Source organism: Dipodomys spectabilis, unplaced genomic scaffold, assembly GCF_019054845.1.
Source record: "Dipodomys spectabilis isolate Male_0828 unplaced genomic scaffold, ASM1905484v1 ptg000006l, whole genome shotgun sequence".
NCBI classification, from domain to species: Eukaryota; Metazoa; Chordata; class Mammalia; order Rodentia; family Heteromyidae; genus Dipodomys; species Dipodomys spectabilis.
In genome coordinates this window covers 18,688,852-18,703,802 of record NW_024870683.1, presented here as the reverse complement: position 1 = coordinate 18,703,802, position 14,951 = coordinate 18,688,852, and the positions used below count along the sequence as shown (strand labels likewise).

Here is a 14,951-nt window from a genome sequence, read left to right as displayed (position 1 = left end):
CTTGGTTTCGGCTTTGGCCTAGTCTCTGCTGCTCTTTAAGGAGAAGTGTAAAAGGAAGGGGGTGTAGAGATAAGATTGCCTCTTAGACGCAGGGGAAGGTAGAAAATGGCTCCTTTCCTTCTGATAAAGTAAGCATGCCTGGATTGGCACAGTGATGAATAGATCAGCAAAGAACAGTATCCCTACCCAGGTGTGGTGGCTCGTACTTGTAATCCCTAAGTTTGAAGCTCACCTGGGTAAAGTTAGCATAACTGTATCTCAAAAATCAAACAAGACCAAAAGAAAAATACAAATAGAATGGCTGAGGAAAGTGTTAGAATATTTGCCTACCATGTGCAAGGTCCTGGGTTTAATCCCCAGTACTGCAAAAATAAATAAGTAAAAAAGAGCAGTGTCCGACCTGTCGTCAAAGCTGGATGTCAGTCACAGTGGCTGAGTCCCAGTGTCCCAGCAAGCCTGGGTGAAGTAAATAATGTTTCTCTTGGCATAGCAAAGTAATCCAGGGTTTAGTTAAGGGGCCATTGGTAACAGCCTCAAAGATGGGTTAAGTGTCTCTACGCACTGTGCTCCATGAAAGGATATTTGTGTGCTAATCCATGTTCTAGTTAAGTGTTCCAAGTTCTTGGACCTGCTTGGATTTGTGCGGCTGAGTGGCTGGTACTTAAATTGCAGGTTTTACTCTTCAGTGGAAATCCTTATCCCTGTTTGGCAAAGATTTTATTTCCAAACAGAAACCTTAAACTTAATGTCCAAGCTAAGTGGAAATGTACACAGCCTTTGAAAATAAAAATTCACTTCCCAATAGGTATGATGTGCTGAGATTCTGATATTGGTAACATGCAATCAAATATTTCCTTCCCAGCGGGCGGACAGAATATCAAGCTACACATGGCGCCAGGCTGCGAAGGACCAGCACCTTTGAGAGGAAGCCTAGCAAACGTTACCCATCCCGGAGACATTCCACGTTCAAAGGTTGTGTGGTGCTCTTTCTGTTGATCAAGCAGCGTGTGAAGGAGCTTGCTGCAGTTCACTAATTTGTCATCCAGAGGCAATCTTGTGATGGGGCTTAGGCCTCTTCTCCTATCCCCCAGTTGTTAATCTTCCTCTTTTGGATGTTTTGTCTGCTTTCCCCCTCATCCATCACTCTTTTCCTATGCCTCTTTGCTTTTTGTGGACCTGGGGAACCTCAGCAATACTATAAATGAACACCTTCTTCTGTAACCCTTTCCACCATTTTGGTAGGGACATTCTCTCATGCTTATCTAGAATTCTGACCACATAAAGAGTAGATGCAGAGCCAGGCTCATGCCTATAATCCTACTCAGGAGGCTGAGCCTGCGCAGACAATTCCAAGCCAGTTAATGTGCATGAACATGAAGAGATTTGGCTCAGGTCTCCCCAGTCAGCCCAGACATACCCATCCTTGAATGTAGCCTTGTGGAGGACTGCTACCCTTCCCACTACTTGGATTCTCCTGAAATGTATCTGTCCCTCACTGCAGTGACTCATATCTAAGTGAGGCCTGGAACTAGGGCATGCTCAGTGAAGGAGCAAATCAAACTCAGCTCATTTCTGCGTAAACCCAGCCTTCACATCCCATCCCTTTGCTCTTTTTTCTCCACATTGAATGGCTCCTCCATTCAGCACATCCAGGTTAGCACTAAATTGTTGCCCTTTTATACCACTGCTCTGCACACAGTCCTCCTCAGCCCTCCTGTCCTTTCCTTGTGACCATTCTATATGTTTTTTCTTGCATAGCTCAGGACTTAATGGGTCTCTGTGGAACCTAGTTCCTCTATTTGTGCCTTCCTAGAGTCTTTAACCTTTGTCCCCTCATTCCCTTCCTTTATAAACTAGCAGCACAGTAGTGTGGCATCCAGAAAGTCTTAGTCATTCTCAACTGCTTTAGTGGAAGAAAAAATACCCAGAGCCCAGAAAACATGGCCCCACTTTCAAAAAAGGCTAGAGGATAGGAGCAAGTCCACAAAAGGGTGATGGACAATGAGCCATTACAGCTATTGTAGAGGGCACTGGCAGGGACAAGAGCCCTCTCTAGTCTGAGGACTATTAACCTCCCATAAGCAAGATCGTGCCTCTGTGTATGTAGTCCAGTAGATTGTAGACATCCAGAGATACAGTTATGTATAGGGAAGAATATTTCAAACATAAAAGGCATCCTGTCCCTACCAGGAGGAAGGAGCTGTCCCACAGGGGATGGGCAACCTATAGCCTGACTCCACCAGATGGCTTGAGTGTTTCTAGACTTCTGGTCAGAACCAGGAGTTATAGAAACTCCCTCTTGCTCCTTCCTGTTCTCTAGCCCCTTTTTCTCCTCCCTCATTGTATATTAAACTTTTTTTTCTACCTAGAGGTCTACCATCTTTTAATGAAGCTTTTAAAGATTTTTCCTACCTTACCCTTTTTAAACAAAATAAAGGCTGGAGATGTACTGTATAGACAACTTGCATTGCAGATCCAAGGCTGTGGACTCTATCCCCAGCACTACTGAAAAAAAGGAGAAGAAAATTAAATTTGAAAATGGAGGTAGATGAGCCTGGTGCTGTTGTTTCATGCCTATAATCCTAGCTACTCAGGAAATGGAGAGCTGAGGATCAAGGTTTAGAGACAGACAAATCTGAGGGACTCCTGTCTCTAATTAACCAGCAAAAGGCTGGAAGTGGAGCTGTGGCTCCAATGGTGGAGTGCCAGCCTTGAGCAGAAGAACTAAACAAGACTGAGTGGCCTTGAGTTCAAACCCCAGTACTGGCACCATCAATATCCCCCCCCCACACACACTCCCTACCCTACCCCTGCAAAAAAAAATAGAGGTAGATGAAGAAACACCATCTCTTCCTCTGCCCTCTTAAAAATGTCTGGCTCAAGTTCTTCAGCATAGACTGCTGGTATTTCATCCTTTATCACCTTAAACTATTTTTACTTCTCCTTACTTCTCATCTTCATCTCAAGACCATGAGATCCTGGAGAACAGTGGGTCTCTCTCTTGTGGTCACATCCCAGCATGTCTGCATTCCAGCCCGCCCTACCTGGGCAGAGCATTGGAGGGGTGAACAGAGTGAGGGATGAACAGAAGAAGGCATGGTTCACAGCCTTAGGAAATCAGCGGCCACAGTGCAGATCTGCCTGGGCTGAGGGGGAAGATTATTCCGTGATCAGAGAAGTCCCTTCTCAATCTGCATGGTGAAAATTATAAAATTTCCTAGGTAGCGACTTTCTGTTTTTTCCTTTACAGCAAGCAACCCAGTGATAGCTGCTCAGCTCTGGTAAGTACTTCCCCCACCCCCTAGACACTGGAGTATAGCTCTCCTCTCATTATTGTTTATTTGCTATGTTGATTTTTTTCCTTAATACAATTAAGTCAGAGTGACTCACCTGAGAAATTTGTTTTTCCTTTTTCTGCTGCCTGACTACACTATCCTCCTTTCAATACCTTTCAATAAGTACACAACAGAATGTTCCAAGGCAGCTTGTTTTGCTGGGAGACACAGTTGCTCTGGTTGAGTAGTATAGTGCTTTGTTGTAAGGCAAGGGAGGATGTTAGACGCTAGGCAGTGTGCAGCCCCCTGTACTACTGGCATGGCAGGCAGTGGTGCGAAGAGAGGCAGGCCCTTGAGCAAGGGCTCCTGAGCACTTGCTGGTTTTCCCATTCACCCATAGAGCCACTAGAATTCCTGCAGGAAAAGAACTTACCTCCAGACAGAAAAATCTCCTGCCCAGGACTCAGCAAATGTTCTCTAAAGGGTCAGAGAAGAAATATTTTGGGCTCTGGGCTGTGACGTCTCTTTTGTGACTATTCATTCAGCAGCTGTGGACAATATGTAAATGAAGGCGCATAGCTGTGTTCTAATAAAATCTTCATCACAAATACAAGGAGTCACATTTGGCCCATGGTTTTGCCTGCGCATTGATATCATCTGTGAGCTCTGAAACAGCCCCCGGTCCCCCTAACTCCCTGCTGGCCAAGCCAGGCCCTGGGTAAAGAGAATCACCTGTACTCAGGTGTGGGCCCAGGCACCCTTCTTCAGAGCTCCCTAGGTGAGTCTAGTTGTGAGCCACTCATCTGCCTGGTGTCTCCCCTCTCTCTCCCACTGAAACAGCTGTGCTTCCTAGTTGAGTTTGCGTGGCCGGGTGGATAACTGTCCTGTGAGTGGACTAGACTCCAATTGTTGGGCCCTTGGTCTGAACTCCAGGCCCAGCCCTCAAAGCTGCCAAGGAGGGTAGCCACTGAGATGGGCCCAGCTAGGCTGTGCTACTCACTCAGCCAGGACAGCTGGCCAACAGGGCACATGGTAGGGCGGGCTGCCATTGCTCTGGCTAATGACCAGAGCCCTGGCAGAGGCCTCAGAGCCCTCTCTGCTGGCATCAGTTTTTGCTAACCCACCCTGAAGCCTTAGGCCTTCCCATTTCTTGGCCTCCTTCTTTCTCATTTGCAAATGAGGAGGTTGGAATAGATGACTGTTTTCCCAACATTTTTTAAACCTCAGAGTTTCACACATATGCACACCTCTGACACACACACACACACACACACACACACACACACACACAGCCTGACAAAGCTCAACAGACAAAAGCCAAGCTACTCTGGAGGAAGGCAAAAGGGTCATGGGCTCCTCTGGTTCCTCCACCTCCTCCAGGCAGCTCTGAAGTACCTTCACAAACCCCAGGTGTGGGGAGCAGAATCAGCCCCTCCAGCCATACAGCTGCGAATTCAGCCTTTGCCTCTGGCTCTGAGCTGTGCCAGCAGTGCTACTGTGCCTCTCCTCTGGATTCAGCTCTCTGCATGCGGACTCTCCAACCTCCTAGCCCTCACCTGGTTGTTGTAGGACTGTGGCTATGCCCTGTGTCTAGGATCCTACAGCCTTTCTTCACCTGTCAGGTGTCTTGCTTTTAATTCTCAGGACTGTAAGCTACAACATTTCTTACCTTTGCTCTCTAAGATGATTGTTTTGGTTGTTTTTTCCTGATAAAATGACTTTTTCCTTTAGCATCTAGTGGAGATTATATATTGGGAATGAAAACAAACTTTAAAACAAAAAAAGCCCCAGTAAATATACCCTTTAGGAACAAATGAGCTAATAACTGCTGCTTGCAGCTGTTGAATTGCTCTTTGTAACCTGTGGGATCCCAGGGTGAGGAGAATTGCTGTGGGAGCCATGGATGAAATTGTGCCCTGGGCCACAGAGGTGCCACTAGAAAAACAGCACCTTACAGAACACTTAACCTACCTGCTGAAATTCAGCCTAGGCAGCCTGGCCTTGAGCCTAGCTCCACTTACTAGCTGCCTCTGAAAAATGGAAGGTAGAGCCAGTTAGACCCTAGGTCAGACTCATACAAGGATGGCTCCCTCTCATTGTTGCAGAAGCAATAAACCTTGATTCTAAGCAAACCACCCTAGCAACAGCACTGATAATTTGGCCAGTTTGTGGGTTTTTCTGGCAGATACTGAGTGTGCATTTTAAACATTGCATTTTATACCAACCACCTCTCTAATTTACTTATTTTTTTTTTGGCCAGAGTAGTTCTATTAAAGCTTCTATCAAAACAGCATCATACATTAGGAGCGCTGAAAATTCCTTTTGGCTCTCTGAGACCCTAGCATACTATAGTGGAAAGATGACAGATAGGCTTTGGGATTGTGCAGGTATTGAATTAGCCCTGTTTCTGCCATTGACTGGCAGGCAGCTTTTCTAGTTCCTTATTAGGCACTGGCCCTTGAACTCTAAAGTGAGGTGATAGGAAACCTTGCTGTCTTGAGATGAGAAATAAATAGTATCAGATGTGAAGCTCCCAGGACAGATGTCTGGGTGGAATGCCCAGGCACAGTGGTGATCAGGTGAACAGCAGCATTAAGAACAAAGGATCACAGGGGCTCCCACTGCAGACTCAGGGGTAGATGTCGAATAGTAGCCTGTCCATCACTGGAACTCCCTAGTGTGCTCATTGTGGAACTACCCACAATGCCATGCAGTGCCCACAATGGGAGTTGAAATAACTGTGTTTGCTCAATGGAAAGGAACCTTTCTGCCACCAAAATCTGGCATCACCTCTGCATTGTTCAGTAGTACCTGTGAGTGTAAATTTGTAGGTTTTTAAGTGAAAACTGCAAGTTGCTGTTGTAGTTTCTCTAGCTATATGTTCATATAGGTATCCAGTAGCCAAAAAAGAAATAGTGTATTCCTAATGGAATAAGTGGTACATAGGATTTGTTTATGATTGCTTCAAAAAATCCATAGCAATGCCACTTAACCTGTAAAATTGTAACTGTTCTTTTTCTGTTTTCTTTTTAGCGCTAAAACAAATCCTGAGGTTCACAATTATCAGGTGAGACACTGATTTTCTTTTTAAATTATCTTTAAGTAGTTGTACAAGGTCAGCATGAGTACAATGCATCTTGATCAACATCACTCTTCCAACATATATATTTATTTATATTTATTAAATATATTTTAAATATATTATTATTAAATATGTTTATATATTTGTTTGGTTCGTATGTTAGAGCTTGAACTCAGGGCCTGGGCACTGTCCCTTAGTTTTTTCTACTCAAGGCTGGTACTCTGGTACTCTACCACTTGAGACACAGCCCCACTTCTGGCTTTTTTGCTAGTTAATTGGGAATGAAAGTCTCATGGTCTTTTCTTGCCGGAGCTGACTTTGAATTGTGATCCTCAGATCTCAGCCTCCTGAGTAACTAGGGTTACAGGCATGCATCACTAGTCATACTAGTTTTAAATATTTTTTTAAAGCTTCTAAATTTTCACAATAAGCAGTCATTATGCTTAACATCAGATTTCCAAAAAACATCAATGCATGTTTTTTGGGACTTTTGCTTCCTCTGATTTCTGCTTCCTCTTAGTCATCCAAACTTCCTGTTTCTCCTAACCTTGTCAACTGGCAAGTGACATGTGTCTTAAGTTTCTAGGTGGTCAAACACAACCCCTTAGCAGTATTCAAGTGAGACAGCTTTTTGTCAAAGTGTGTTGCAGGCCTAGGGAACACAAGTCCCTTGAGATGTGCCTCTAGCTCTTTGGAAACCATATCCTTCATTCCCTTCCTTAGACTTTACAGTGCCCATTGGGAGCTAAAAGTACTGAGAAACCTTGCAAGAAAACTGTTTTTAATCCAGTGTTTCCCAAAAAAAGATAACCTTACTCCACTTTCCACAGTGAACTTACATAATACTGATGGGTCAGTGATGGCTGGGTTGCACTGCGTAGAGCACTGTTAGACTCCTTGTCTAGGGAAGGTATGATTCCATGGATGGTATGCTGCTCTTTCACAGGCTGGCCAGCCAGCCAGAGTCTACCTGCCTACCCACCTACACACTCACTAGTGCCAAAGCCTTGGGTAGCCCAGCCTCCGCAAGCCAGCACCTACCCCTCCGTCCATCCAGAGCCTTCTATGACCTGCCTCTGATTTTTCCACATTTATTTCCTACCAGTCTTCATCCTATACCCATTGTTCAGCTCACAGAACAATTGCATAATTCCTGCCTTCGAATTTCTTCTCACTGTTTCTTTGTTCATGCTCATATGTGTAGATCCTCTGACTACTAAAATACTCTCCAAAGACCAACTCAGAAGCTCCCCTTCCTCATGATTATCTCTGAAAGCCCTCAGCTTCAGTGGCTCTCAACTCTACTGAGCAATAAAAACACCCAGGTAGCATTAAAAAAAAAAAGCAGCTAGCACTTGGGTCTCATCCTAGAAGCTTCGACAGAAACTTGAAGGATAGGAACTGGGCATCAGTAGAGCTTTAGGGGATGGTTCTAACAAGCTAGGCAGGCAGGAGCTCTGCATGGATGATATGCACCTTGCTTTCCAAGGTGGTACTTTGTTTCTGCTATGTGGCTCAAACTTCCAACTTGGGGGTCATGTATTAGTCTTTTTTTTTCTATTGCTTGTAACAAGATATCTGATGCTGATTACTTTATAAAGGAAAAGCAGTGCATTTAGCTCATGGTTTCGGAGGTTCAAGAGCATGGCCTCTGCTCTCCTGAGGGTCATTCAGTGGATGGCATCACAATGGTAGGAACATGAGTGGAGGACAAGATCACATGATGAGCCAGGGCAAGAGAAGGGTTGGGCTTGCTCTTTTCTAACAAGTCACTCTTTACTCACAAGGGTCCTACAAGAAATAGCTTCATCATTTGCAGTGGCAGAGCCCTCAGAGACCTAATCTAGACTTTCTGCTAGATCCTGCCGCACTTCACACAGCCTCTCTCTGGGACCAGTCCTCCAGTCCTTGGAGAACAGATGATATTCAGACTGTCACAGGCCAAGTCTCTTGTCCTGGGCAGGTATAGGTGTTTCAAGGCTGCTGCTCTCCCGGGTGTCTGCTCTGCTGTCTGTCCGTGAATGTCACAAGTAACAAAGCTCTTTCTTAAGCGATGTCACTTTGAAGCCTTATTCTAATTGTTCCCTTTCCTGGTCTTTGCTTAATGTAGATACTAATTCTTTAGATGGCACAGGGTCTCAATGTGTATTATCCCTTTGAGGTTTCCAAAGAATTTGGTGGCGATTGGCTTACACACATGAAGTCATATTCCCAAGTGTGCAAAATCTGGAAATAACTACCAAGTTATAGGAACAAGTAAAAAAAAAAATCCATATCCCTTTCTCCTTTCCTTCATTGGCTTCTTGCAGCTTCTTATTCACAGACTGTTTAGGTTAAGGAATTTTTGAGTGTAACGGGAATGCAATAGGGAAAGGGGAAATTGTTGAAAAGTGATCAGTACTAGGAGGAAAGGAAAAAAACTGAGAGTAAATAAAGCAAAGCTGTGTCTGTCTTCTTCCGCCTCCTCCCTGGGTGTGTCTACCCCAGCCTTTTCTACTTGCAGTGAACATCCAGTGTTTGTTGAAATCGGATCTTCAGAAACTTTTTTAGCCATTGTTTTCCCCACATGGTTGGCAGCCTCTGGCCCTTTGCACCTGGTCAGTTCCAGCAGTCCTGTGTTGTTCTAGCAAAGTTTGGGGGGTAAATTGACCGGGAAGAGGACGTCCTGAGAAGTGGCCTGATGGCATCAGAATTCTGTGGAGGGCTTTCAGGAGGATGGTGTTACAGCATTTTAGCTTGTTCCCAGCAGAGCAAGGTCAGCCAACCGCAAAGGATGGATGGCTGTGTTCTCGATGAGGACACTATTGGCATTTGAAGAGGGACACTCCTTCATTGTGTAGGACTGTCCCCAGAATTGTAGGACATTTAGCTTCCCTTTTCTCTGTCACTGTGACAACCAAAAAGGCACACAAGCATTTTCAGTTGTCTCCAGACAGACATGACTGCCCCAGTTAAAACAACCACCTGGGTTGAAATAAAAATCCTCCTTGACAGCTCAGAATGTGAATAAATTGCTGGAAGAGACTGAGGAAGGTTCTGGAGTTTCCTTTTCTCAAGACTGTGATTGAGGTTCTCAGATCTCTCTGAGCTGATTGTATTTAAAGACAGAAAAGACTGGAGAATCCCATTGCAGGTTAGTCATCCTTGTTGACGTCTAAAGGTGTTGAATCTCATTTGGGGCTTGGCTGTGTAGCCAAATCATCTGGAGCCATTTGGCTTTAGACAGATCCTCTGAACTTGGTGGGTTTCTATGTCCCTTGAGAGAGCAAGATATGAGGAGGTTTTCTCAAGGAGACTCTGAAGTCATGGTCAGCACTCAGATTCTCCTGCTAAGATGTTTTTCTCCAGATTTATTTTCCCTGCAGCATGTCTTGGGGGCTGCAGCCTCAGCCTGCTGACAGCCCTCTTTGAAGGAGGAAAGAAAACCAACTGGAATACAGAATAGACTATGAGGGCATCTCAGGTCCATGAAAATTAGATGAACAGAACTGCTGAGAATTTTCTGACACAGAGAGAAAACTACTGCATATTAACCAAAGCAGCAGGAGAAAGAGAAAGAAAGGAAAAAATAATTATGAGATTAATGGTCCCGAGACTGTAGTGGCTTTAATGTCGAGAGGGCCTCATTTACCTCATAGCAAGTTCAGCCTTGAGAAGACTCTTGACTTTTCCAATGTCTAGGACTGCTGCCCTCTGCAGGCTACAAGTGGGTAAGCAGCCTGCTACCTAGCCAGGTCCATCTGGGCTTCACCCTTGCTCACTGGTCAGGAGCTGTTTTCTTATCTTGCAGTGAATAGGTCCCTTCCTTCTTCCCTCTCTCCCTCCCTTCTTTCTTCCCTCCCTCCCTTCCTACCTCTCTTCCTCCCTTCCCCAGCTTCCTACCACAGGATAAAAAGCACTCTGGGTGGTTTTTTGTTGGTTTTATATTGCATTTTGGAAAAATATTTGCATTGTTTATACCAGAGCAAAAGAAACAAGATTTACCCACAGCTCTGCTACTTTACTTAGCATCTCTGTCTAATCCTATGTGTGAACATAACTATTCTGCATAGCTGTCATCATCTCAGCAATGACAAAAAAATATTGTTCTTGAAGACAAAAATCCACTCGTCCTCTGGCATCTGTTTCTTGAGAGAGATGAGTATTGCCTTTCCTAGGCACACTGGATGACCCTTGCTTCCGGAGTCAGCCTCTCAGACGCTTCTCAGGGGGCCATCAATGGAAATAATGCTTTCAGAGACAGGGTTGGCTTCCAGCCCCACCAGTCATTGTCAGTAAGGAATATGATCACCTTGGGAAAGGTCCATGCCCAGCCCAGCTAGGGCTCAGTTACCAATTTTCTATTCATAGCCCCTTTGCCCCTGAGGTAGGTGCTACTGGAAGAGAAAGTAAATGAGACCATTGAAATCCGAAGGCCACTGAGTAACCAAGCTTGGTGTTTTATTTCTAGCCTCCGTACCATCCTAATGTCCACTCCAGCCAACCCCGGTGGCACCCTCACTCTCCAAATGTCAGGTAAGTGCTTTGAAAACTTCTCCTTTCTCAGGAAGTTCCCATTCCACTTGAGTATGCCTTGGAAGTCCGTTTCAAAGACAAGCCTAAGAGTAGCATGGCTGTGATCAAAATGAATCATTTGCAAAGCAAAGGAAGCCACAATCCAGTCTTGGTGAAATAAAAGTGAATTGGTTTTCTTAACATCATCCTAACCTCAAATATTTGGGGGTTGGCTTTATATCAGAGATGTCACTTGAATTTTCTGAGTAACATTTTTCTGTTCTGAAAATTTATTTACTTTGAACATGATTAAAGCTTGAGGCTTATTGTTATGGGGTTTTGTTTCTTAAAGGATCCCCCCCCCCCCTCCAGGGATGGGGCAGCATTTACTTTGGTTGGCAATAGGTCTTTCTTCCTAAATCTGGGGTCAGAAAACTGGTGGTCCCTTTCACAACCACTCAGAGTAGTTTCCCTCTGAGGTGTGACTAGCATTGTTGTCTGAAAACAGCTACAGATAATACATCTGTACAAGGACATGACCGTGTTCCAGTGAAACTTAGAAAAATGGTAATACCTGAAGCCAGGTGCCAGTAACTCAGAACTATAATCTTTAACTACTCAGGAAGCTGAGATTCAGAGGACAGTGGTTCAAGGCCAACCCAGGCAGAAAAGTCCATGAGATTCCCATTTACAAAATAATTAGAAAAAAAGCCAGTTTAGAGACTTGTCTCAAGTGGTAGAGTATGAGCTAAGCAAGTAAGGTGAATGAGAGCATGAGGTACAGGGGTTTGAATTCAAACCAAGTAAATAAAGGTGGGATTTGATGCCAGGCTTCTCATTGATTGTCATTGGCTGTCATGGCCCTCCCAGATGAGCTAGCACCAGCTATGCTGTGTTTATAGTTGGCTAGAAAGTTCCTTAAAGGCTAGCTTTGTGTGAGCAATCCTACCTTTACAGTTTGCATGTTTAGATCAGTCTTAACTGGTATTTATATGCAAAGCTATTTCAGAAACATAGCTGATGAACTCAGTGTGCATAAAGGTGAGGTTTCTACCCTCGTTCCCTGAGGAAGAACAGAGAACCAAGTGGTAGAAATAAGTAAGTCTACCAACAACAAATTAAGTGGTAGTTTATTTGGGACTTTGTAGTGTTATTTTGTTACTATAAACACTTGGATGTTTGTGTCACTCTTTAAAGCAAATCAGACTATTGGAGTGATCATTGTAAATCTTTCTGTATTTCAGTGGTGTTTCTTTTCCAGACATGAGAAACACAGGAGGTTTATAGGAATGTTATTTTATTAACACTTCTTTTGCCAAGCATCATACTTTAGTATTGCCTATTTTATCAGAGTAATTTCCTTCTGAGCATGACCTAGGCCCGCTTTTCACAGGGATTCATTCAACAGTCCCCTCAGTGCCCTACCAAGTAGTATTAATGGGTCCCCAGGGACCCATTGGAAAGGTCACTTCTCAACTCCACCCTATGCTGCATCAGAATCCCTGAGGCATCGTGCAAATTAGCAAGCTCTTCAGCGATACCCCATGAGAAGAGAGTTTATTGATGTAATACTTCTGACAAATGCTATGTAAGATCTGCTCGCTGTGCACACCAGCTTGGTAAAGGAACTTCTCCCCTTCACCCGGTTTTCCCAGACTGACTTGACCACACGATCCCCTTTCAGAATGACTCAGCCTTTCCTTGAGTTGGGATGTGATAGATGATCCTCATTGACATTGTTAAGCTATGAAAGTAGTGAGCCATTCATGTCCATGTGTAAGCCATCCCCGCTCATTGTTTCCCGACCCATTTCCTTTGTGTGTGTGTGTGTGTGTGTGTGTTGTCTTGCTCTCATTCTCACTTGTCTTCCATTTTCCCACTAATCATTCACTCTGCAAACACAACAGGCCACCTTTTCAGGATGACAGGTTGCACTGGAAATCATCGCCCAGTGGAGATGACAGCCATTTTGACTATGTCCACGACCAGAACCAGAAGAACTTGGGAGGGGTGCATGGTGTGACATATCGGGACAAACTCATGACTGCACTTTGAGAGACAGAAGCGTCTTCCTTCCAGTCATCACCATAGATTCACTGCATTCCTTGAGAAGTGTCTTGGCCACCTGGGGATATCCTAAAGGAGTGGTTCCGAGGGGTGTTTGCAGTGTCTGTGTAAATATTTGAAGATAACCATGATAGTCATGCTCTACTTGACTGCATTCTCAATAAAATGAAGGGAGTTAAAGGCTCAGGAATCATTTTAATATTCTGATCTTAAAATTGGAGTAAAAGTCTGTGCTTCTCATCTCACTGCATACCTGATATTATTTTGTTATTAAATAATGAGACCAAATAAAGCCAAAAAAGCTTGGGGAAATTGGTTGGCATCCGCTGTTGTGGTAGGGTTGAGATTGCTCACATCCATCCTCTACCACTGTATGACCTTGGGTGGGTCATGCTATGACCTTTGTTGGCCTCATTTCCCCACCTGAAAATAATGGGTTAGACTAAGATATCCCCAAGGTTCTTTCTGACTTAAGATTTTGTGATCTGTTGAAATTTAATCACTTATTTCAACTGAGGACTAACTTTCCAACTAAACTTCACATAAGGAAAACTGCGATAATCCCCTTCTGCAGCAGAAACTCAATAAAGTATATTAACTTATTCAATGTTATATGAAAACAGGGAGACCCGGAATTTTCTGTCTTAAAGCCATTCAGCCACTTTGAATTTCAGCCTTGATACTAATCATAAATCACATAAATCGCATCTGTTTTGATAGAATTTGCTGCTCAAGTATATGAATAATTTTTCATGTCTTAGTGATGGTGCTGCTCACTTGCATGATTTCAGAAAACATCATCATGAATACACGCTATTGGAGTGAATGGTTGGTTTTTTACTCGTGACTTCACTCCTTCAAAGGAGTGATGCACTTGGGGCTCAAATGAAAGCCTGTGAGGTATAGGGGTTGTGCCAAAGCACTATGTATCGTAGGATGGGCCATGACCTCGACTTTTTGTAGAACCAGAAAACAATGTGTTGTCTTTTAGAATGAAATGTGTACAAAAATATTTATTTCCCCCATTTCAAGTCATGAGGCAAGCTTTTTTTCCCTCTCAATAGATAGATCTGAGATACATTTTGACTAGCGTTTTTGTACAATTGGTTAATTATTGTGCAATATATATATATTGCAATTTGGCCCCTTTTTTTGCCCTTAAAAATGTATTGAAGCCAGGCATTGGTGGCTTACCTGTAGTCCTAGTTATTCAGGAGGCTGAGATTTGAGAAACACAGTTTGAAGCCAGGCCAGGCAGCAAAGTCTAAGATTTTATCTTCAGTTCACCACCAAAAAGCCAGAAGTACAGCTGTGGCTCAAGTGGTAGAGTGCTAGCTTTGAACACAAAAAAACACAGGGACAATGACTGGGCCCGGAGTTAAACCCTTCAGATCAGCACACATACCCCCAAAAATGTATTAACATCCTTTGAAGCATTTCCATGCTCAAATCTGATCTCTTTTGATTACCTCAAAAGTGTATTCAGGAGGAGGGAGTCAGCTGCATGTGTTGCATGGTGAAATCAGCCTCCCATCAACTCTTCCCGAGACATTTGTTTACAGGTGTGTTTCATTTTAGCAGATGTGTTTACCCTCAGTATGTGCTACATCCATACAAATGTGTTCTGAATCTTTTCATCTCTCTGATAACATTTTTACCAATGTGTTTCCAAGGAATAAAGATTATTCTTGCTTTTATTTGACTCCATCTTCATTTCATCAATTCTTTTACGCACAAATATCATCTTTGCACAATCTGTTAATGGGAAATTGGCATCTCTGAAGGTGAGCATTCAGTTAACAACAAGCAGCAGGAGCAGCCTAGAATGAGACCACTCTTGATGAGAGTGGCTCTTCTTGTAGACAGAGTGGCTGAGACACTTCTTCACCCGGGGAAGCAGGTGAAAGTTGTAGTACCCCATCACAAATGCTGAGAGGAATGAAGTGGTAGTAGGGGGCCTATTCCCCAATAACAGTTCTACGCTGAGGGTGGTGTTTGCCTCAGCTACTTTTCCCTACCTGGCTGAAGACATC

The 14,951-nt window shown here is 43.9% G+C and overlaps 1 protein-coding gene across 3 annotated transcripts in view; it reads left to right on the top strand.

Annotated features, from left to right (window-relative positions):
- Epb41l4b (erythrocyte membrane protein band 4.1 like 4B) overlaps nt 1-14,951 on the top strand; it is a 137,629-nt gene that overhangs the window by 63,762 nt on the left and 58,916 nt on the right. For 2 of the 3 annotated variants that reach the window (XM_042697407.1, XM_042697400.1), the window contains exons 12-15: nt 863-972; nt 3,251-3,281; nt 6,309-6,342; nt 10,808-10,872. In XM_042697407.1, the coding sequence (XP_042553341.1) occupies nt 863-972; nt 3,251-3,281; nt 6,309-6,342; nt 10,808-10,872 (240 nt within the window). Of the gene's footprint in view, nt 1-862; nt 973-3,250; nt 3,282-6,308; nt 6,343-10,807; nt 10,873-12,758; nt 14,094-14,951 lie in introns of those variants that run through there. The other variant, XM_042697416.1, reaches the window with a different exon arrangement.